General features: G+C 36.3%; 1 protein-coding gene across 4 annotated transcripts in view; it reads left to right on the forward strand.

The window, feature by feature from the left end:
* Positions 1 to 20,805: 20,805 nt before the first annotated feature.
* CSTF77 (Tetratricopeptide repeat (TPR)-like superfamily protein) overlaps positions 20,806 to 25,342 on the forward strand; it is a 62,506-nt gene continuing 57,969 nt past the window's right edge. The window contains exons 1-3 of one of the 4 annotated variants that reach the window (XM_022036152.2): positions 20,806 to 21,307; positions 22,239 to 22,384; positions 22,485 to 22,547. In XM_022036152.2, coding sequence (XP_021891844.1) covers positions 22,331 to 22,384; positions 22,485 to 22,547 — 117 coding nt within the window. In that variant the 5' untranslated portion in view covers positions 20,806 to 21,307; positions 22,239 to 22,330. Of the gene's footprint in view, positions 21,308 to 22,233; positions 22,385 to 22,484; positions 22,548 to 25,342 lie in introns of those variants that run through there. The other 3 variants (XM_022036151.2, XM_022036150.2, XM_088210656.1) reach the window with 3 other exon arrangements.

Genomic DNA, 25,342 nt, shown 5'->3' on the forward strand with positions numbered 1-25,342 from the left:
TAGTTATAAATACTTTACCTCACACAGAAACCTAAACCCCAGCCTCCAGCCCCCGCCGGAGAAAAAGAACTAGACGTTAGAGAAAGAGGCTGATTGCCGACCGTCGCCGCACCGGAGTTACCACTGACCACCAAAAAAGGTAAAAATTATCCATACCTGCTCGGAATTCGATTCTAAGTACTTCTGTAACCAAATCGGAGCAAGAAGGATGGCAGATGAGTCAAAAATCGTGGGCAAAGTCTGACGGAGTCGCGGCGGCTAAAACCCTAAAATCCCTCCGATGAGCCCTTTTCCGATTCCTATTTCATGTAATTTTTCGATTATTGTATTCACCGTCTTTTCTGTATAAGGTAGCCGAAGAAAGAACCTCAACCGTAAAGGAGGACCGGTGCAGCCGTCACACCCGAAGGTCTCCTCGGCCGGTAGGTTCGGTTTTTTGCAAATTTTTCGGCCAACCGAAGCCCCTAATGTGTTTTCTTACAGGGATACGACCAAAGTCGGCTAAAACTGGTAAAAATCGGCTAAAATTGACTAGGTCGAGGTGAATCGCTGCTGTGGGCGCTGGAGCATGGCGGCACCGCCATGTCAGAACTCTAAAATTGGCCGGAATGAGTTTTGGACACTGATTTCAGATTTTTTAGAGTATTTTTAGACATGTGACGAGTGTTTTGAATTTCACATAAAAAATTCAAGGAACCTAGTACTGTTAGGAGGCATAGTAGACCACTCAACGTCTTGAAACATTGATCCGGGTAAAGATCTCTCACCATATTCTCCGTTTCAATATATTGAGACTTAACAATGTATAATTTTGTATTTTTATGAAAAATTAGAAAATTCTAAAAATAATTACAGGTTACTAGTGGAGCCAGAACTAGTTAATTCACAATTGTCTTGATTTTCTGTTTATTTTCCTGTACTATCTTACTTGCTTGATTTTCGTGTAGCATATAATTTTAATTTATAGTTCAATAGTCTTATCAACTTGTCTGGTTATTTTGGTAATATACCGTCAGTATAAATGTAGTTTAATTGATATATGAATGTGATATGAGATATTAGTATGAGTTTGTTGGTTGTTTGTTGATTAAAATCTGTACATGAAAGACTTGCTGGTTATCCAGGGACAGGACGGACTGGCCCGGTACATAAGAAACTCTACCGTGAATGTTATCTCAGTCGGACAGGCCTGAGAAGTCCCTTATCAGAATGGTTTGGGAGATATAATTCACTTTCATACCGGACGGGGTATCGAGGTGATGAATATTTAGCGCCCATTACCGGACAGGGTATGGGAATGACCGGTCAATTATAAAATTAGATATTGGGTTCACGTGTAGGGAGAATACCCCTATGGACCCCCAGGAGTACCGGTAAGTAGGTAAGAAAGGAAAGTTATTATTTCTCGTTCTCTTATGCATGAAAATGAAAAGTGATATGGATATGAGTCTTTATAGGTTGTCTTTAGAATACTCGTTATGGTAAGTATTAAACAAATATTTTCAAGTTTAAATGTATTTAAATAAAGCAATGGTTCGATTAGTTATTTTTCTAAATTTTTTACCAATTTTTAGTTTTTCGTACCTGTGATTAGTGTGATATTCTTACTAGACTAGTATAACTTACTCTTTCATTAACTATTTTAGATCAAGAGAACCAAGATCCAGATCCTAATTAGCAAAAGGGTTGTGAGAAGTTCACTATTCGGACTCCCTTTAAGTGCTAGTGAAAGTTGTCCTATGATGGTTAGTTATTCGCTTTTCGTTTTATTTTTTTAATTTCTGTTTGTCTTTTAGAATGGACATTCTCGTAACCCCATTGGACATTCAAAATTATTGTGTAAGGAACGTAAACCCTAACTCTATTAATCGTTTCCGCATTTAATTCATGAATTCATTTTTCTTTAAGTTCTGGGCCTCTACAGTTGGTATCAGAGTCGCGTTCCTCGTAACTATTCCTTACACAAAGACCTAAAAATACCAAATACAAACTATCGCTCAACCTTTTCTTGTGAAATGCAGGCATAAAAAAATGAGAAGAGGAAGACCCCCATTAAATCAAGCAGCTTAGGATGGCTCATTTCGAGAGAATGTTGACCGACTCTTTGAGATGCTGGAGAGACTCATCTCTACCCAGCAGCCCGAAAGGAAAGGAGGGAGCTGTCTGACACTCTCCCGCTTCCATAATTTGAGCCACCCTTACAACGGAAAGATCTGAAGCCACCCCAGTACAACCCTGCTCCTCCACCATACCATCCGGCATGACAGTACAATCTGATGCCTCCATTGCATCATCCAACACCACCACAGTACAACTTGATGCCTCCACCGTAACATTCGATACCACCATAGGACCACCCGATCCCTCCCCAACACGATTCAGTTCCTCTTTCATGGGACCCAGTTCCACCTATGATGAACCCAAACTACATTGAAAGGTACAAAAGACTAAACACATCTACCTTTATAGGTGCATCCTCTTTTGAAGAGGCCGAGTATTGGTTAGCTGAGACAAAAAAGACCTTCGCGACTCTTTGGGTGGTTTCTGAAAAGAAGGTTGTACTTGCCACCTACATGCATGTGGGAGAGGCAGGCCATTGGTGGCAGCTCAAGTAGGCCACCCTACCAGGTCCAGTCACTTAGGAATAGTTCCTGATGACCTTCAATACAGAGTACCTACCAAAGTACCTCCGATATTTGAAGGAGATGAAGTTTGCACACCTAGTACAGAGTGAGATGACTGTGTTGTAGTAGACTCAAAGGTTCCTAAAGTTGGACTGATTTTCCCCTAAGAGCATGATGAATGAGGGCAGGAAGGTAAAGAAGTTCGAGTGGGGCCTCCGCCATGAGATCATACAACAACTGTACGTATTTGAGCTTAGTACCTACTCAGCTGTTCTGGCCAAGGCACAACTAATAGAGAGGAACCTTCGCATCTTTCTTCCAGCAGTGGAGAATCCCAGACCCTTGGTTTTACACCACAGACCAGCACCCACTGTACCGGTTTAATAGAACAAAAAGTCTAGGCCAGTGACTCAGACTCCTCCTCAGGCTCTGCTAACAAGACATTGTAGGATTTGCAGCATTGTAGTAAGAATCATGGAGACAGACCCTGTTATCGTCTCAATAATACTTGTCGTATATATGAGAGTACCCAACATTACGCGGGAGAGTGCCCATAGAATCAGAACCAGGTCTGACCTCCTATTCAAGGCAGAGCTTACAACTTAACTCAGCAAGATGTTAAAGCCAACTAGGATGTGATACAGGGCAAACTTAAGAAAGAAGTTTGCATTCAAGAGATCTCAATTGTTCTAGACTTCTTGGATGTATTTCTTGATGAACTATCCGGACTACTAGTAGACAAGAAAGTTAAGTTCACCATAAATCTTCAGTCTAGCACCCAACCTATTTCTGTTGCCCCTTACCGAATGAGGCGTGTTGAAATAGACGAACTAAGAAAAGATAGTGGGTTCATCCGATATCATGTATCTCTTTGGGGTACTGAAGTCACAGTTGCAAGGAAAGGAGATGAGACGTTATGATTGTGTATTGACTACAAGCGATTGAACCAAGTCACGATTAAGAATAAGTACCCCATCCCCAGAATTGATGACCTTTTTTACTAGTTGGAGGGTGCTCAGGTCTTCTCCAAAATAGATTTGCGTTCGGATTACCACTAGATAAAGATCAGGGCAGAGGACATTCTCAAAACAGTTTTCTGAACCAGGTACAAATGTTATGAGTTCTTAATCATGTCCTTTAAACTAGTCAACGTATCAACCATTTTTATAGACTTGATGAATAGGATTTTGAGACAATTCTTGGATCAGTTCATCATTGTGTTTATCGATGATATCCTATTCTATTTATAGACTCAGGTTTTGCAAGTTTTAAGGGAGAAGAAACTGTATGCAAAATTGAGCAAGTGTGGATTCTAACTTGAATAGTTCTAGGACACATCATATCAAGGGATAGAGTATTAGTGAACACCGAAAAAGTTCAAACAGTGTTTGGATGGGAGAAATTAACTTCAGTTAAGGAGATTCGTAGCTTTTTAGAAATAATAGGTTATTACCGCAAGTTTATAGAAAGATTTTTCAGTCTAACCGCTCATTTGACCCAACTCACAAAGAAGAACATTAAGTTTGAATGGAACGTGGACTACAAAAAAAGCTTTACAAAGCTCAAGAAATGGTTGACTTCTTCACCTGTATTGGCCTTATCGAGTAAGACAGGTAGATATACAGTGTACAGTGATGCCTCACACTTGGGGTTAGGTTGTGTTCTGATGCAGTATGACAAAGTCATAACCTATGGGTGTAGGCAATTGAAGAGTCATGAGAAAAATTAACCCACCCATGACTTGAAACTTGCCACCATTACCCACGTCTTGAAGACCTGGCGCTACTACCTGTATGGGGAGATTTTTAAGATTTTTACTGACCATAAGAACTTGAAGTATATATTCACTTAGAAGGATCTGAACATGTGTAAGAGGTGTTGGATAGAGCTCCTCAAGGATTATGATTGTAATATTTTGTATCACCCGGGTAAGGATAATGTAGTAACTGACGCGTTCAGTAGAAAAAGTGCAGGTATGTTAGCTCACATAATAGTTTTTTAATGTAGGGTAATAGGAGCCACACAACAGATACAATTTTAGGATTTAAAGAGAGTTGTATGTTTGGCCCACCTGGCTGTCCAACCTGAACTGATCCAAAGAATAAGAGAAGCCAAATTAACTGATTCCACCATAGCCACCCTCAAGAAAGATGCAAAATAGGGAGTACATTCAAAATTTCGAGTCTCTACCAATAGATTGCTCAGGTTTTAGGATAAAGTTTGTGTTCCTGATGACAGTGAACTAAAAAGGGACATAATGGCAGAGGCTCACAACTCCAAGTTCGCCATACATCCCGAAAGTATTAAAATGTATCAAAGTATACAACTCTAGTTTTGGTGAAGCAGAATGAAAAGAGAGATAGCCGACTTTGTTTCTAAGTATCTAATGTGCCAACAGGTTAAGGCATAGTATCAACGCCTAGACGGGTTATTTTAGCCTTTACCGATCCTGAAGTAGAAGTATGAACATATCACAATAGATTTCGTAATAGGGTTGCCTAAGGCATGCTCAGGACATGATACTATTTGGGTAATTATCGATCGACTCACCAAGTATTCTCACTTTTTAGTTATCAAGATGACTGACCCTTTGGACAATGTAGTAAGAATGTATATCCGAAAGATAATCGAGTTACATAGAGTTCTAGTGATAATGGTATCCGATAGAGACCCCAGGTTCACATTTCGATTTTGATCTTGTTTTCAGCAATCCATGGGGATGAAACTGTCCCTTAGCACCATATTCTATCCTCAAATCAATAGAAAGTCAGAGAGGATGATTCGGACATTGGGGGATATGCTCCGAGCTTGTGTTCTAGATTTCGAGGGCCATTGGGGTGATCACCAACCTCTGATAGAGTTCGCCTTCAATAACAGCTACCAGAAAAATATCGACATGACTCCGTACGAGGTATTGCATAGTCATCTATGCAGATCGCTAATCTGTTGGGAAGAGGTGGGTGATAAAAAATTATTCGGTCCAAATCTTGTGGAGGAGACTATAGCCAAGATAGTTAAGATCAGGGAGAACGTACAAACAACTCAAAGCAGACAGAAAAGTTATGCGGACTCTTAGAGGAGGGATTTAGAATTTGAGAAAGGTGACCGAGTGTTTCTTAAGGTCATTCCTTTTAAAGAGATCAGTAGGTTTGGTAAAAAGAGAAGATTAAATCCCTGATTCATCAGATCATTTGAGATCTTAGACCGGATTGGTATGATTGCCTACAAACTGGCACTACCTCCAGAGCTATCTAGAATTCATAATGTGTTCCATGTATCTATGCTATGCAAGTACAACATAAACCCTTCACACATCTTGTCCCATGAGCCTTTCTTACTCCATGAGGATCTATCATATGAGGAGGTACCGGTAGGCATTGTACAGTATTTCGTAACTGAGAAATTCCATTCATCAAGATCCTATGGCAGAACCATACATATGAATAGACCACTTGGGTACTGAAATCAAGGTTCAAGGCCCAGTACCCTCAGTTGTTCGACTGAGTGAGAGAGTAGCGAATTTGAGAGGCCAAATTTTCTTAAGAAGATGAAAGTTGTAATACTGGGCCCAAAAAATGATCTGAGATAAATTTTTTATTCTTTAATTATTATTTTAAAATAATTAATTACTTTATTTTATTTTTATTTAAGTAAAATTTTGAGAAAAAATGAATTAAGAACGAGATTGAAAATAATTTTGAAAAAACTGGGTGAAAATTAGAGTTCTTGGGTGTTTTTGAAAGAAAAATTAGAAACAGAGAGTAAAAATATAAATAGAAAGTTCAGCCACGTAGAATCGCTCAGTCAGCGGCCTCGACGAACCAAAATGCGCCGCGTGGCAAAGTTCGTTGACATCGGTACCATGTGGGAGGCCACGCTGGCGATCCGTGTGCCCCCCATCAGATGACCCATGATCGATCCCGCACGCGTCGTCGACCCGAATCTTTTTTTCCACTAAAGGTGATCGGACAGTCGAGATTAATTGTGATGAACAGTCCATATTCATTTCTTACTTAGTCATGATCGTACGGATAAGATCGATCATGATGGACGATTCAGATCAAATTGAGATGGTTATAAATACTTCACATCACATGAAAGCATAAACCTTAGCCGCCAGCCCTCGCCGGAGAAGAAGAACCAGATGTTAGAAAAGGAGGTCGACCGTCGACCGCCAACCACCAGAAAAGGTAAAAATTCTCTCTACCCACTCAAAATTCAATTTTGAGTACCCCTGCGTTCAGATCAGAGCAAGAGGGACGATAAGTGAGCCGAAATTGTGGGCAAAGCCAGAGGGAGTTGCTGCGGCTAAAATTCTAAAATTCCTCCGATAAGCCCATTTCTAAGTTCCCATTTCACAGAATTTTTTGATCATTGTGTTCACCGTTCTTTTTTGTGCAGGATAACCAAAGAAAGAACCTCAGCCGCGAACGAGGACTGACGAAGCCGCTGCACTTGGAGGGTCCCCCCCCCCCCCCCCGCCGGTAGGTTCGGTGTTTTTATGATTTTTTGGCCAACCGAGGCCCCTGACGTATTTTTCTACAGGGATACGGCCAAAACCCACCAAAATCGAACAGACCGAGGCGAATTACTACCGTGGGCGACGGAGTCGACGCTGTGCTAGAACCCCAATTTTGGCCGAAATGAGTTTTGAACATTGATTTTGGATTTTTTGGGATATTTTTAGGCATGTAACGAATATTTTGGATTTCGCAGGAAAAATTCAAGGAATTCAATACCGTTAGGAGGCTTAGTAGATAGTTTAACATCTTGAAATATTGATCCGAGTAAGGATCCATCACCCTATTCTCCGTTATAATAAATTGAGGCTTAACGATATATAATTTTATATTTTTGGAAAAAATTAGAAAATTTTAAAAATAATTTCAGGTTGCTAGTGGAGACAGAACCAGTTAGTTCACAATTGTCTTAATTTTCTCTTTATTTTCCTGTACTGTCCTACTTTCTTGATTTTCGTATAACACATATTCTTAATTTATAGTTCAATAGTCTTATCAATTTATCTGATTATTTTGGTTATATACCGTCAGCATGAATACAATTTAATTGATATGTGAATTTGATATGAGATATTGGTATGAGTTTGTTGGTTGTTTGCTGATGAAAATCTGTATATGAAAGACTTGCTGGTTACCTAAGGAAAGGGCATACGGGCTCAATACATAAAGAACCCTACCGTGAACGTTACCTTAGTCAAATAAAGATAGAAAATGACTTACCAGAAAAGTTTGGAAGATATAATTTACCCTTATACCGGACGGGGTATCGAGGTGACAGAATATTTGGCGCCTAATACCGGACGAGGTATGGGACGACCAGTCAATTTTAAAATTAGATATTGGGTTCATGAGTAGGGGGGACATCCCTATGGACCCTCAGAGGTACCAGTAAATAGGTAAGAAAGAAATGTTATTGTTTCTCATTCTCTTATGTGTGAAAGTGAAAAGTAATATGGATGTGGGTCTTCATAAGCTGTCTTTAGAAAACTCATTATGGTAACTATTAAATAAATGTCTTCAAGTTTAAATGTATTTAAATAAAGCAAGGGCTCCATTAGTTGTTTTTCTGGTTTTTTTACCAATTTTTAATTTTTCGTATCTGTGATTAGTGTGATATTCTTACTGGGTTAGTGTAGTTCATCATTTCATTAATTATTTCATATCAAGATGACTAAAATTTAGATCTTGATCAACAATAGGGTTGTAAGTAGTTCATTATTCGAACTCCCTTCAAATGCTAGTGAAGGTTTTTTTAGGATGGTTAGTTATTCGCTTTTCATTTTATTTTTTTAATTTTCATTTGTCTTTTAAAATTGACATTCTTGTAACTCTATTAGGCATTATTGTGTAAGGAATGTAAACCCTAACTCTATTAATACTTTCGCATTTAATTCATAAATTTATTTTTTTTAAGCTCCGAGCCTTTACAAAAGTTCGTTGTTGTTTGTTTCTCTCTAATTAAGACATATAGGTTTATTCATTTTTTCACGCGATACAACTTTGAATTAAACTTTGAATTCAATTCATTTTTTTCCGCACCGAGAATTCGAACAAGGATTTGTACCCATCCAGAAAAAAATATGTTATCTGAATTCTCTATTGATATGACACACTATTTTTTTCTAAAATATAAATAATTAGTAACATTTAATATAATATAGTGGTAACAAATTATAGATCATTGGTTATATTTCATAACATATGTGGTAACATGCCTTAGAAAATATGATAACAAGTTATAATAATTTGATAGTATATTCTATAGCTAAATATAGATAATTGGTAACATTTCAAAGCATATCACTGTATAGTAAATGTTTTAACAAAAATATAGGCTCTTGATAATATTTTTATAATATACAAAAAAATGAAGTATATTTTTTGATAACATTTTGGACATATCTAATAGTAAAATACAAACTATTAGTAACTAAATTCTTAATCCATTACATGGTGCAAATCAATGAGTCTTAACAATTAAAAATTCTATTACTTCATAAATATATACAATTATATTTTGCAAATTTTATTGGTCAAACATATTTTTTCTTTAGTTTTGATCAGTTCATAAATTTTTTTTGTCTTGTTTTTTATTAGCATGATCACTTCACACCATGAGAAACATGTAAAATATAATTATATATACCGATATATAAGAAAATATAAGCCCTTTGGAGTGTTAAGATATAAATAAATGGTAATGAATATAGACAGTTAGTAACATTGGCCCAAGTTATGGTGACAAATAAGTGGTGCCATTTTACATCATATAGAAAGTTGACAACATTTCATACCAAATGTGGTAACATAAATAAAAACTTGGCACCATTACATATATGATGAACAAATATATAATTTTAGTAACGTTAGACCATAAGTGATAAAAAAAATTATAAATTCTTAATATTAGTGTGATGTATGATATAGAAATATAGACATTTAGTAACATCTCATAGAATATATTTTTTTTCAAGCATAACATTTCATAGGATGTTCAAAAATAATATATTGACACTTTGCATTATTTCATAAAATGTGACATATCATTTAATTGGTTAGTTTAATAATTATAACTAGATTGAATTACGAATTATTTTCATGTTATTATATCTTTGCTATTAGAATTTAATGTATTATACAATATATAATTACCATTTTGCTAAAATTTTGTATTAAAAACTACAATTTTGTGATAAAAAACTACCATATTATTAGAACAGGTCGGTTTATTGTCGATGAAATTGGTATTCATCCATGGTTCTTTATATGAATTTTTAATTAAATATTATAAATCCTACATCCTCTTGTAATAACAAATATTGAAGAACAAACAATGTTAATACTTATGAAAATATAGAAGAAAATAAATAACTTATTATGTGTAGTTTTTTTTTTCTTTTTAATCCCTTTAATTAATGAATACTAGCGTAATACCCGGGCCCGAAAAGCGGCTTGGGATAAACTTTTCTTATGAAATTATTTTATTAAAATAATTAATTAATTTATTTTAGTTTTCTTTTATTGAATTTTTGATAAAAAATGAATTGGGAATGAGATTGAAAATAATTTTAGAGAAAAATGATGAAAATTTGAGTTTGGGGTTGTTTTTAAAAGAAAAATTAGAAAGAAGAGGGTCAAAGTGCAAAAAAAAATTCGGCCACATAGGACGACCTAGTCAGTAGCTCCGACGAACCAGAGGACACCGCATGTCAAAACACGCTGACGTCGGCGCCATGCGGGAGGCCACGTGGGCGATCCACGTGCCCAACAATCTGATGGCCCAGGTTCAACCTCGCATGCGTAAACGACTCAGATGCGTTCCCTCTTGAGGCACGATCAGACAGACGAGATCAATCGCGATGAACAGTGTAGATTCGTTCCTACTTTATGCACGATTAGACGGACGAGATCAATCATGATCAACGGCCCAAATCGATGCGGGATAGGTATAAATACCTCGCGTCGCAGGGGAACCCAAACCCTAGTTGTCAGCCTCCGACGGAGAAGAAAAACCAGGCACCGGATAAGAAGATCGACCGCCGACTGTCGCCGCACTAGAGTCACTGCCGACCACCAAAAAAGGTAAATTTTTTCCTTACCTGCTCGGAATTTGATTATGAGCATTCATGTGGCCATATCGGAGCAAGAGGGTTGGTGGGTGAGCTGAAAATCGCGGGCAAAATCCGACAGAGCCAATGCGGGCAAAACAAAAAAATTTCTCTAATAAGTCCCTTCCCGCTTCTCGTTTCACGCAATTTTTCGATTATCGTGTTTACCCTCCTTTTTTGTGAAGGTTAATAAAAGAAGGAACCCCAATCATGAAGGAGAACCAGTAAAGCCATCGCACCTGGAGAACTCCTTGCTAATAGGTTCGATATTTTGTGATTTTTCGACCAACTGAGGTCCCCTAACATGTTTTTTCATAGAGATACGTGTAAAACTGGTCTAAAATCGACAAGGCGAGGCAAACTGCCATCATGGGTGGTGGAGCTAGCGCCGGAGGATGGCAGCATCGCCGTGCCAGAATCCCAAAATTGACCAAAAAAAGTATTGAACATCAATTTTATATTTTTGGGGTATTTTTAGGTACGTGATGAGTGTTTTGAATTTCGCAGAAAAAATTCAGAAAATCTGGTACTCGTTAGGAGGCGTGATAGACAGCGCAACGTCTTGAAATACCGATCCAGGTAAGAATCCTCCTTATTTTTCGTTACGGTAAATTGAGGCCTAATGATATATAATTTTGTATTTTTGTGAAAAATTAGAAAGCCCTAAAAATAAGTACATATCATTAGTGGAGCCAAAACCGGTTAGTTTACAATTGTACTAATTTTCTCTTTATTGTTTTGTACTATCCTCCTTGCTTGTTATCGTATTGTGCATGTTATTTATTTATAATTTTAATGGTTTTATTAATTTATCTGATTTACTCGGTTATCTGGTTACTCGATCTCTTGTTATGATAAGTTACATCATCTGCATAAACGTAGTCTAATTGATATATAAATATAAGATGAGATATTGGTATGCGTTTATTGGTTGTTTTATTAGTGGAAATCTTTATGGAAAAGACTTACTGGGTACTCAGGGAAAGGGCGGACGGGTCTAATACATATGTAACCCTACCGTGAACATTACCTCAGTCAAACAAGGCTGAGAAGTTCCTTACTGGAAAGATTCGGGAGATATGGCTCACCATCATATCGGACGAGGTATTGAGCTGATGGAATATTTGGCACCCACAACCGGACGGGGTATGAGGATGGCCGGTTAATTATTTAAAATTAAATATTTGATTCACGAGTAGGGGGACATGACATCCCTATGGACCCCTAGGAGTACCAGTAAGCAAGTAAGAAAGAAAAATTTTCATTTATTGTTCTTTTATGCATGAAAATGGAAAGTGTTATGGATATAGGTCTTCATAGGTTATTTTTTTAAAAACTTGTAACAGTAAGTATCAAACAAACGTTTTTAAGTTAAATGTATTTAATTAAAGTAAGAACTCTATTAATTATTTTTCTGATTTTTATCTATCTTCAATTTTTCGTATCTGTTATTAGTATAATATTCTTAGTGGGTTAGTGTAACTCACCCTTTCATTAACTATTTCATATCAAGAAGACTAAGATCCAGATCCCGATCAGTAAGAGAGTTGTGAGTAGTTCACCACCTGGACCCCCTTCAAGTACTAGTGAAGGTTGTTCTATGATACTTATTTATATATTTTTTTCTTTAATTACCGTTTGTCTTTTAGAAGAGACATTCCCGTACTTCGATTGGGCATTCTAAATTGCTGTATAAGGAATGTAAACCCTAACTCTATTATTTACTTTCGTATTTAAATTATAAATTCATTTCCTTTAAGGTTTAGGGTTTTTACAGTTGGTATCAAAGCTACATTCCTCGGAACCATTTCTTATAGAAAGACTTAAAAATACTAAATATAAACTATTGCTCAACCCTCCCTTTTGAAATGTAGGTATAAGGATATGAGGAGAGGAAGACCCCCACTAAATCGAGCAGCCCATGATAGTTCTCTTCGAGATGATGTTGGCTGACTCTTTAAGATGCTGAAGAGGCTCATCTCTGCCCAGCATGCCCGGGAAGAAAGGAGGGAGCTTCCTGAGCCTCCTTCACTGCCACAGTTTGAGCCACCCTTACAGCGGGAAGATTCGGAGCCACCCTGGTACAATTATGCTCCTCCACCGTACCATCCGACACTGCCGCAGTACAATTCGGTGCATCCACTGTATTATCTAGTATCACCACAGTACAATCTAGTGCTTCCACAGTATCATCCAGCACCGCCACAGGGCTGCCTGATCCCTCCCCAGTATAATTCAGTCCCTCTTTCATGGGACTTAGTTCTACCCATGATAGACCCAAGCTACATAGAAAGGTACAAAAGACTAAACTCATATACCTTTATAGGGATGTCCTCTTTTGAAGAGGCCAAGTATTAGTTAGCTGAGATAGAGAAGACCTTCGCGACTCTTGGGGTGGTTTCCGAACAGAAAGTTGTATTTGCCACCTACATGCTTCGAGGAGAGGCAGGTCACTGGTAGTAGCTCAAGTAGGCTACCCTGCCTGTTTTAGTCACTTGGAAATAGTTCTTAATAGTCTTTAATGCAGAGTACATCCCAGAGCACCTTCGATATTTGAAAAAAATGGAGTTTGCATACCTAGTTTAGGGTGATGTGACTATGTCAGAGTATGCTCAAGATTCATAGAGTTGGGTCGGTATTTCCTTAAAAGCATAATGAATGAAGGTAGGAAAGTAAAAAATTTCGAGTGAGGCCTCCGTCTTGAGATTATACCATAGATCTATGTATTGGAGCTTAATAGTTAGCATTCTCGCCAAGGCATAGGTAGTGAAGAGGAACCTTCGCATCTTTCCTCCAGCAGTGGGGAATTCCAAACCCTTGGTTTCATACTGCAGACTAGCACCCACTACACCGGTTCAGTAAAATAAGAGATCTAGCTCAGTGACTCAGGCTTTTCCTTAGGTTCTAGTAACAGGACATGGTAAGATTTGTCACAACTGTAGCAAGGATCATGGGGATCGACCTTACTATCGCACCAATAATACCTGCCACATATGTGTGAGTGCCTAATACTACGCGAGAGAGTGCCCATAAAATTAGAACTAGGTCAGACCCTCTATTTAAGGCAGAGCTTACAATCTTACTCAACTGAAGCCAATCCAAACATGATACAGGGTACGTATACTATCTGTAATCACCTTGTACATATTTTGATTGATACTAATGTCTCACATTTATTTGTCTCACATGTTTTTATAGTAAACTTAAATATATTACTTGAAAGACTTGATTCTCTGTTGTTTGTATATACTTCTAGGAGTAGGACACTACTATGGGAGATTATATACAAAACTTGTATCATAGATATAGTAGATAAAAAATTGATTGTGAACCTAATAGAGATTGACACGAGAGACTTTGATATAATTCTAAAAATGAACTAGTTAATGGCATATCACGCCACCGTAGATTGTTTCCACAAGAAACTTATATTCAAACCTCCTAATGAAGAATTATTTATAAGTTAAAAAAAATTTAAATATTATTTCCTCCTGACAAGTTCCTTATTACATATTGCTTTAACTCAGTTGTTTTCTCTACATTAGGTAAATATAAGAAAGAAATTTGTAATCAAGATATCTCAATAGTCTGAAACTTTCCAGATGTATTTCCTGATGAACTACTCGGACTGCCAGTGGATAGAAAAGTTGAATTCACCATAAATCTTCAGCCTGACACCCAGCCTATCTCAATTGCCCCTTACCGCATGAGTTGTATTGAGATAGAAGAGCTGAGAAAACAGATCAATGAATTGCAGGATAATGAGTTCATTTAACATAGTATATCTACTTGGGGTGCTAGAGTCATATTTGTAAGGAAAGGGGATGAGACGTTAAGATTATGTATTCACTACAGGAGATTGAACAGGGGCATGATCAAGAACAAGTACTCCCTCCCCATGATCGATTACCTTTTTGACTAGTTGTAGGGTGCCTAGGTCTTCTCCAAAATAAACTTGCGTTTGTGTTACCATCAGATAAAGATCAGAACAGAGGACATTCCCAATACAACCTTTAGAACCAGGTACAGACATTATGAGTTCCTGGTCATGTTATTTGGACTAACCAATGCACCATCCATTTTTATAGATTTAATGAACATAGTTTTCAGATAATTTATGGATCATTTCATTATTATGTTTATTGATGATATCTTGATCTATTCAAAAAGTAGAGATGAACACACTTACCACCTGACTCAGGTTTTACAGGTTTTTAGGGAGAAAAAGTTGTATACGAAATTGAGTAAGTGTGGGTTCTGATTCGAGTAGACTACCTTCTTTAGGCACATCATATCAAGTGATAGAGTATTAGTAAAACTTGAAAAAGTTGAGACAGTGCTTGGTTAGGAGAAATTGACATTGGTCAAGGAGATTCGTAATTTTCTAGGAATCTTAAGTTATTACCACAAGTTTGTGGAATGATTTTCTAGCCTAGCCACTCTTTTGATCTGGCTCATAAAGAAGAACGTTAAATTTAAATGGAACGAGAACTATGAAGGAGTTTTACTGAACTCAAGAAGTTGTTGATTACTGCACCTGTGTTAGCTTTACCAAATAAGACAGATGGATATATAGTTTATAGTAATGCCTCCTAATTGGAGTTGGGTTGTGTTTTTATGTAGCATAGGAATGTCATAATTTATGGGTCCAGATAGTTGAAGAGTTATGAGAAAAACTATCACATCCATAACTTATAACTTGCTGTCATTATCCATGCCTTAAAGACCTTGCGCCACTACCTATATGGGGAGACTTTTGAGATTTATACCGACCATAAGAGCTTGAAGCACATATTCACTCAGAAAGATCTCAATATACGTCAGAGGCATTGGATAGACCTCCAAAAGGATTATGATGATAATATTTTGTATCACCCATGCAAGGGCAATACGGTAGTCGATGCGCTTAGCAAAAAAGATGCAGGTATGTTAGCTCACTTAATGGTTTCTGAATGCCGAGTAATAGTGGTTGCACAATAGATATGACTTCAAAACTTGAAGAGAGTTACATGTTTAGCCCATCTAACTGTTTAAACCAAATTTATCCAAAGAATAAAAGAAGTCCAATCAATAGATTCCACCATATAGTTCTCAAGAAGGATGCAGAATAGGGAGTAAATCCAGAATTTTGAGTCTCTACCGACGGGTTGCTCAGGTTTTAAGACAAAGTGTGTGTTCTAAATGACAATGAACTAAAGAAAGATATCATGATAGAGGCTCACAGTTCAAAGTTCGTCATACATCCCATAATTACCAAAATATATTAAAGAATGTGACCCCGATTTTGGTAGAGTGGGATCAAGAGAGAGATAACCAACTTTGTCTCTAAGTGTCTGGTATGTCAATGGGTTAAGACAAAACATCAACACCTAGGCAAACTACTTCAGCCATTACCGATCCCGGAGTGGAAGGGGGAACATATCAAATGGACTTTGTGACTGGGTTGCCTAAGGCTCACTCAGGATATGATGCTATCTAGGTAATTGTTGACCGACTGACTAAGTCCTCCCACTTCTTGGCTATCAAGATGACCGACCCCTTGTACAAGTTAGCAAGAATGTATATATATGAGAGATAATCATGTTACATGGAGTTCCAGTGATAGTGGTATCCGACAGAGACCCTAGGTTCATCTCTCATTTTTTGTCTAGGTTTTAGTAGGCTATGAGAACGAAACTATCCATTAATACCGCATTCTACTCTCAAATCGATGGACAATTAGAGAGGACGATTCACACACTAGAGAATATGCTCTAAGCTTGTGTTCTAGACTTCGGGGGTCATTGAGATGATTATCTACCTTTGATAGAGTTCACCTACAATAACAACTACCAAGTAAGTATCGACATGACCCCGTACGAGGCATTGTATAACTGCCCTTACAGGTCACTAATCTGTTAGGAAGAGATAGGTGATAGAAAATTATTTGTCCCAAATCTTGTGGAGGAGACTACAACTAAGATAGTTAAAATCAGGAAGAATATCTAGATAGGTTAGAGCAAATAAAAAATTTATGCAGACAGCTGGATGAGGGATTTAGAATTTGAAAAAGGTGACCGAATGTTTCTTAAGGTCACTAATTTCAAGAGGATCAGTAGGTTTGGCAAGAGAGAAAAATTAAATCTTCAGTTTATCAAGCCATTTGAGATCTTAGACCGGATTAGTACGACTGCCTACATATTGATACTACCTCTATAGCTATGCAGGATTCGTAATGTGTTCCACATATCTATGCTATGCAAGTACAACACTCGGACCCCTCACATATCCTGTCCCACGAACCCCTTCCTTTCACTCTAAAAAGATCTATCCTATGAGGAGGTATCGGTAAGCATTGTAGACCAAAAAAGTAGAGTACTTCGCAACCAATTTTTTTTTTTTCGTTAAGGTCCTATGGCAGAACTATATGCAGGAAGAGGCCACTTGGAGATTGGAATCAAGCTTCAAGGCACAATACCCCCAACTGTTTGACTTAGTGAGAGAGTGACCAATTTGAGAGACCAAATTTTCTTAAAAGGGGGAGAGTTGTAATACCTGAACCGAAAAACCAACCCGGGATAAATTTTTCTTATGAGATTATTTTATTAAAATAATTAATTAATTTATTTTAGTTTTATTTTATTAAATTTTTGAGAAAAAATGAATTGAGAATGAGATTGAAAATAATTTTAGAAAAAAAGGGTGAAAATTTGAGTTCGGGGAGTGTTTTTTTTTTTAAAAAATAGAAACAAGGGATTAAAGTGCAAAAAAAGAAAATTCGACTATGCGGAAAAATCCAGTTAGCAGCCCCGACGAATCGGAACACCCCATGTATCAAAACATGCTAATGTCAGCGCCACGCAGGTGATCTGCGTGCCTAGCGATCCAACGGCTCAGGTTCAATCTCACGCGCGTGAATAACTCATATTCATTCCTTTTTTAGACGCGATCGGATGGACGAGATCAATCGCGATGAACAGTCCAGATTCGTTCCCTCCTTAGGTGCGATCAGACGGACGTGATCAATCGCGATAAACGCTCCAGATCGATGTGGGATAGGTATAAATACCTCGCATCGCAGGAGAACTTAAATCATAGCCGCTAGCCCCTACTGGAGAAGAAGAACCAGATGCTGGAGAAGAAGGTCACTGCCAACCGCCGACTGCTGCCACACCGTGCCACCACCGACTGCCGCTGCACCGTGCCACCACCGATCGTCAAAAAAGGTAAAATTTCTCCCTACTCGCTCGGAATTCGATTTTGAGCATCCATGTGTCTATATCGAACAAAAAAAGACGGCGGGTGAGTCGAAAATTACAGGTAAAACCCGATAAAGCTGCCACAGCCAAAACAAAAAATTCTTCTGAGGAGGCCTTTTATGCTTTTTGTTTGGCGCAATTTTTCGATCATTGTGTTCACTATCTTTTTTCTGTGCAGGTTAGCTGAAGAATAAACCCTAACTGCGAAGCAGAACTGGCAGAGCCGCCGCATATAGAGACCCTCTGTTGGTATGTTTTGTTTTTTCTAATTTTTCGACCAACCGAGGCCCCCTAAAATATTTTTCCGCAAAGATACATATAAAATCAACCTAAAATCGGCCAAAACTGGCTAAAACCAGCCAGGTTGAGGCGAACTATCGTCGTGGACGGCAAAGCTGGCACCAGAGCACAGCAGCACTGTCATGCCAGAACCAAAAATTGGTCGAAAAGAGTCTTGGACACTAATTTTAGAATTTTAGGTACGTGATAAATATTTTGAATTTCGTAGAAAAAATTCAGGAAATTCGATACCCGTTAGGAGGCATGGTAGATAGCGTGATATCTCGAAATACTAATCCGGGTAAAGATCTCTCACCCTATTTTCCGTTACGATAAATTGAGGGTTAATGATATATAACTTTGTATTTTTGTAAAAAATTAAAAAACTCTAAAAATAAGTATAAGTCTAGTAGTAGAGCTGAAACCAGTTAGTTCACAATTGGTCTAGCTTCCTATTTATTTTTCTATATTGTCCTAGTTGCTTGTTATCATATTGTACATGTTCTTAATTTATAGTTTCAATGGTCTTATTAATTTATCTGGTTTACTCGGTTATCTAGTTACTCGATCCCTTGTTATGATAAGCTACATTGTCTGCATAAATATAGTCTAAATTATATGTAAATATAAGATGAGATATTAGTATGTGTTTGTTGGTTGTTTTGTTGATTGAAATCTTTATGTGAAAGACTTATTGGGTACTCAGAGAAATGGCAGACGGACCCGGTATATAGAAAACTCTACCGTAAACGTTATCTCAGTCAAACGGGGCTGAAAAGTCCCCTACCGAAAATGTTTGAGAGATATAGTTTACGCTCATATCGGATGAGGTATCGAAATGATGAAATGTTTGGCGCCCATTAACGGACGGGGTATGAGAATGGTCGGATAATTGTTAAAATTAGATATTAGGTTCACGAGTAAGGGAACATCTCTATGAACCCCCAGGGGTACTAATAAGTAAGTAAGAAAGAGAAATTATCATCTCTTGTTCTCTTATGTGTGAAAGTAAAAAGTGGTATGAATATGGATCTTCATAGGTTGTTTTTTGAAAAATTCGTAACAGTAAATATCAAACAAACGTATTTAAGTTAAATGTATTTAATTAAAGTAAGTGTTTCATTAATTATTTTTCTAATTTTTACAAATATTCAATTTTTCGTATATGTGATTAGTGTGATATTCTTACTAGGTTAGTGTAGTTCACCATTTCATTAACTATTTCAGATTAAGAAGATTAATATCCAAATTCCGATCAACAATAGGGTTGTGAGTAGTTCACTATCCGAATTTCCTTTAAGTACTAGTAAAGGTTGCCATATAATGCTTATTTATCCATTTTTTTCTTTAATTACCGTTTATCTTTTAGAATGGACACTTATATTACCCTACTGGACATTTTAAATTATTGTGTAAGGAATGTAAACCCTGACTCTATTATCGTTTCTACATTTAAATTATAAATTCATTTTTTTAAGGTTCTAAACCTTTACAACTAGGAAGTAAAAGCTTTACTTAATTTTTTTTAATTGCTATTGACTATCTTTTTGGCAGTGTATTATTATTTTTTTGGTGGTGTATTACTTTTTATTAAATTTTGTGTTTTTTTTAAATAATTGAAAAGAAAATTATTTCTTCAATTAGTGAAACACATGACATTACTATACTAATACTATTTTTAATATTATGTATTTAGAATAATACTAAAAATAATAAAAATAATTTTATAAAATCTTTCAAATGAAATTGAATTAATATATTTTAAATTCTCTTGAATTTTTTAAAAAGATTAAATTTGTTGATTTAATAAATTTTTTGGGGATGATACATTAAAATTTTTTTGTTATTTCTAAAAAAGTTCAAATATATCTACACACTATTTTTCTTAGTCTAAATGCAACTTAAACTTTTAATTTCTTTAAATAGTTTCTTATTATTAACAATGTGTCTAAAACTATTAGATAAATGTTAACGTAAACATCAAATTTAAAATATGTGACTGCCATATTGGTAACTATTTTTTGTCTTTCGTTTCTTTTTTTTTTTTGTATCTAAATATTTATAAATTATATAAAATTATAAAAAAATTAATAAAAAGATATAAAACTAGAAAGACATCCCCAACACTAACGACGTTATAATACTTTTCAATCCTCATTTAAACATTTTCATTCAGTTTAGTGATAATTAAAAATACATCATGAATAAAAAGTATACTAATAATAATAAAACCAGTTATGTAATTATTATACTGATACTATTTTTAAAATTTAATGTACACGTTGTATATATTTTTTATCATATAAATGTTTATTTAGGGACATTAAATATGTGATTAATGATAAAGATTGATTTAAAAAATTCAAAAATATAGATTATGTTTGAGTTGAAAAATAATGTAAAGAGTGATTTGGACTTTTTTTTGCATATATAATTATATTTTGAAGTGTCATCCCAAAATTTTCGCATCCTCTTAACTACATTAAAATTTTGTAAACAAGTTGTACAAATCAAATTCATATGTTAATTATCAAGGTGACCGGCTAGGCCGGCGTAGACCGGCCCAAACCGGCCGGTTTGCCATGTCTGGTCATGCCCTCAAGATCACCGACCGACCATTTCAGCCTCTCTTGCCCTCTCACCTCGCTGGCCTCCTCCTCATTCCTGAGTTAAACCTAAAAGATCTTGTGTTTGTGTTTGTTTTCTTCCCCTTTCTGTCTAACAAACAGAGAGATCGTAGGCATTATTTTTTACGAACTTCATGACCCGCTCCTGATAATTGAAAGGATTCACAGCGACTTCAGTCTATACGGAACGTTTCTGCCGGAGGGGTTTGTCTCCATGGAACAGCTACTCAATACCGCTTACAGTGATTTCTTTCACTTCATTGGAACTGGTTCAGCGGACAAGTGGAGTCGAATGTCTCTCTACAATGTAGCATAGGTAGACTGTCCTTCCATAATAACTCACTCCGCAGCCTATCAAAGCTCGCACTCTCTTTACTCTCACGCCTCAGCCACTAGCACACAATTCTTCAGGTGATTTCACTTCTGCTCTTTCGTTTTCAGTGGATTTTTTTTTTGTTAATTTCGGTTTTCATGCCTCGTACTACTTTCATGAGTTATTTATCTATCTCGTGGTTTCTTGGTCTTAGTAGTTCATGAAGTTGTTGAAGTCTCTCTAAATCCAGGTCTTTGATTTTTATTGTTAGCATGTACCTCGATATGCATATGCTACTGTTTAATTTATGAACCCTGAACATGTTCTCAATTTATTTGGTTCAGTTATGGCTAACGGGTGCTATTTTTGTATGAATGCTGCGGAATCCTGCAACCATCTTCTTCTTTGGTGTCCGGTGACTTATAGTTTATGGTCTATGGTGTATAGTTTATTGGGTATAAATTGGGTGATTGGGGGTTCGGTGAAAGATGAATTGAGTTGTATGGAAAGAGAGGAACAATAGAGTTTCAATGGGTGTGTGAGGCATATTGGTATAATTAGAGATAAATTGCTTCACACTTTTGGGACTGTTATTCTGGGTCATGATGTGCATGGGTGGGATGATTTTGGGAGGGTTATTGATGCACTAACTGATTTGTAAATTTTTTTGTATAGGGACAATACCCCCTTGGTGTCATATACGTAATATACATATTTTTTTTATCTAAAAAAAATAATTGTTTGTATATGTTTTTTTTTTTTTTTTTTTTTTTTTCGTATATGATTGTTTATGATTTTCAGTATAAATGTTAAGGATGCAGATTCTGAATTTTAAGTTTTTTTTGTTCTTCTGTAACTGTGATTTTTGATTCCTAATGGATAATATATGGGCATGGGTAGTAAGCAGATTCTGGTTTTTTGGTTTTAGGATCATGTTTGAACTCTAATTTATTATTATTTTTTATATCATGCTTTGGCTTTGTTCATGGTTGATGAATATTTCTTCTTGGTTACACATGCTTAGTGCAGGAATCTGTTTGATGAAGGTGGAAGAGTGAACATCTTTCTTCCCAACTGTTAACTGGATTCCTACGGCCTGAAGTTCTGTTTCTGTGGAATTCATGGCTGATAAATACAGTGTGGAGGCCGCAGAAATCATTGTCAACAGTGCCCTTGTATCTGCACTTCTCAATTTTGCTTTGTTATTATTCTTTCTGTTTCAAGAAGAAGAAAAATAAGTTTGCTGGTTAACTTGTAATGTTTTTTGTTCTGTAGCATTTACCTATTGCACAGGCAGCACCAATATATGAGCAACTTTTGTCAGTATTTCCCACAGCTGTGAGTTCTTTCTTTCTCCCTTCCATGTAGGCTTTTTAGAACAAAGGGAAGACAAAATGTTTGAATCTTGCTCTAGCATACCTACTGCAATTTTCCTATATTTGGTTACGTCTCCATCCAGGATTTCCAGATTGCAAGAGAACTGTGTTTAGATGCTTTGAGCAAACCAAAATTGTCTACACTTTTTTGATGGTTATGTTTGATAAAATGGAAGCCAGATAACTCCTTCAATGAAGTAGCTATCACAAAATAGTAAATACCATACTAGTTAGCATTTTGATTGCAACTTCGAGTTGTACCTACCGGTTTTTAAATTTCATTGTACCAATTTAGATAAATCTCTTTCTTATCATTTACGTTCATTAAATCTTAATATACATATAAAATTATGCATACAACAACAACAACAACAGTAATGACGACAACAACAACAATAAGAATAACAATAAAAAGAACAACAACAATAATAACAACAACAGTAATAACAACAACAGTAATAATATTAATAAATGTAGAAGAATGAATTGTATAATCTCATTGAATATGGGGATCTTATATATACAAATGAATAATAACAAAAAACATTATTAATTACAAAGGTTACAAATATTCGGGGGATGTTATTATTATACTCTTTATCCTAATGAAACTCTAATTTGTATTCTTAACACTCCTCTTTAAGCTAGTGAATAGATGTCATCTATACCCAGTTTGACAATGATCGTCTGAAATACATGATTACTTAATTCTTTAGTCAAAATATCGGTAAGTTGTGAAGTGGTTGGTATGTACAAAGTACAAATCAGCACACTATCCAACTTCCCTTTGATGATGTGCATGTTTACTTCAATGTGCTTAGTTATGTCATGTTGTACTAGATTAGGAGTGATGCTAACTGCTGACTTGTTATTGCGGTAGAGTCTCATAGGTCCATCCCATTGAATTTTCAAGTCTTCAAATCATCTTCCTATTAAAGCTCAACACCTTTTCAGTCGTAGCCTGAAACTCTGATTCTGCGCTAGACCGGGCTACTATAATAAGCTTCTTACTTATCGAAGTCTCTAGATTTTGTCCAAAAAAGTATAATACATAGAGGTGGATCTCCAGTCAACTGGTGATCTAGCATCGTATGCATTATTGTACGATTTAAGAAGCAATCAATTGTTTCTTTTGGATATAATTCTCTTTTCCAGAGTATCCTTCAAGTAGTGAAGTACTTTGTAGGCTGCTTGTAAATGCACCTCTTTGAGCTTGTGCATGAACTGACTCACAGCACTAGTAGCATATGCAATGTCTAACCTGCTATCTGACAAATATGTTAATTTCTCTACTAGTTATTGTACATTTCCCCATATGAGTCTTCTTCTGCTAGTCATAGTTTATGGTGAGGTTTAATGGGTGTGCTAGCCAGCTTGCATACAAGTTGCTAGTTTCTTTTAGTAGATATGTGACTTATCTTTGGGGAATGAATATTCCTAACTTCGAGTAGACCACTTTTACTTTGAGTAAATATTTTAACATTTCCAATTCTTTAATCTCCTCTCTTAGAGTTACTTTTTCCTCCTCATTGTTTCTTGTAGCAGTTATGCCATCTATGCATGATAGGAAAACAATGACTCTCCCTAACTTTGAGTTCTTAATGAGTCGGGTATGATCTCCTTGACTCTGCCTGTACCCCATGGATAACATTACCTTTATAAATCTACTAAACGATGCTCGAGAAACTACATAAGCCTATGTTTTATTTTTTAGAAAAAAGGGACCTATTTAAGCCCATACTATCCCTTTTCAATTTGCGTACTTTGTTTGTATTTACTCCCTTAGTAAACTTGGAAAAAATCTCCATGTAAATTTCTTCTTTTAATTTTTATGTAGGAAGGTATTCTTGACATCAAATTGTTGTAATCGCCAATTGAAGTTAGTAGCTAAGAACAGTAGGATATGTACTGTATTCATATTTGCAATAAGTGCAAATGTCTCTTGGTTGTCAATCCCGTATGTCTGAGTATATTCTTTGGTCACCAATCTTGTCTTCTGTCTCTCTATCGTTCCATTAGGCTTGTATTTGACAATGAATACCTGTTTGCGACCCACGGGTCTTTTCTCTTTGGGCAAGTATACTACTTCCCATGTCTGATTTTTCACGGGCCTGTATTTCAATATTTATATAATTTTTTCACATTTTATATTTTAAAAAATATTTGTCATTTTTCCTTTTCTCACTGGTTAAAATCTCATATAATGTTTTGAGAATATATATTGTATTCAGGCTCATAAGAAATCTTTTGTTATTTGGAGAACATTTTTCAAGGGATACAAAATTTGAGATATGATAGAAGGATGCTTCATTCATTGTCTCATCCTCTTTTTAAGTGTAATAGGTATATCCCTGTAAGAATAAATAGAGTTCTCAGAGCTTATCTCATTTACAATACTCGACGTAGATTCTTGAATTTGTTTTGGATTTAATTCTAGGTTCTTTGTTCTTAAATACACTTGGGATAATCGTGGGTTTGGCTTGGGCTAAGGTTCAGACTCATTTTCTGGAGGTGTTTGTCATATGGTTAGTAGCTCATGAGTCCATAATCCATGAGATAAAGAAAGGTTTCTTTGAGACATTTAAATCATGAGAAATAGGAAATATATCTGCTGTGCTATGAGTCCTATACCTTTAGGTCTTTCGAGTTGCTGAAACTGGGTCCTTAATCGCTCAATTTCTGCCTTGAAACAAGTCTCCATATTCTTCCCCTTCTGGGCCATATGTGCATGTCCTTTCTTGTATTCCTAATCCTTGC

This window comes from Carica papaya, chromosome 9 (genome assembly GCF_054855325.1).
Source record: "Carica papaya isolate Zhongbai chromosome 9, ASM5485532v1, whole genome shotgun sequence".
NCBI lineage: Eukaryota > Viridiplantae > Streptophyta > Magnoliopsida > Brassicales > Caricaceae > Carica > Carica papaya.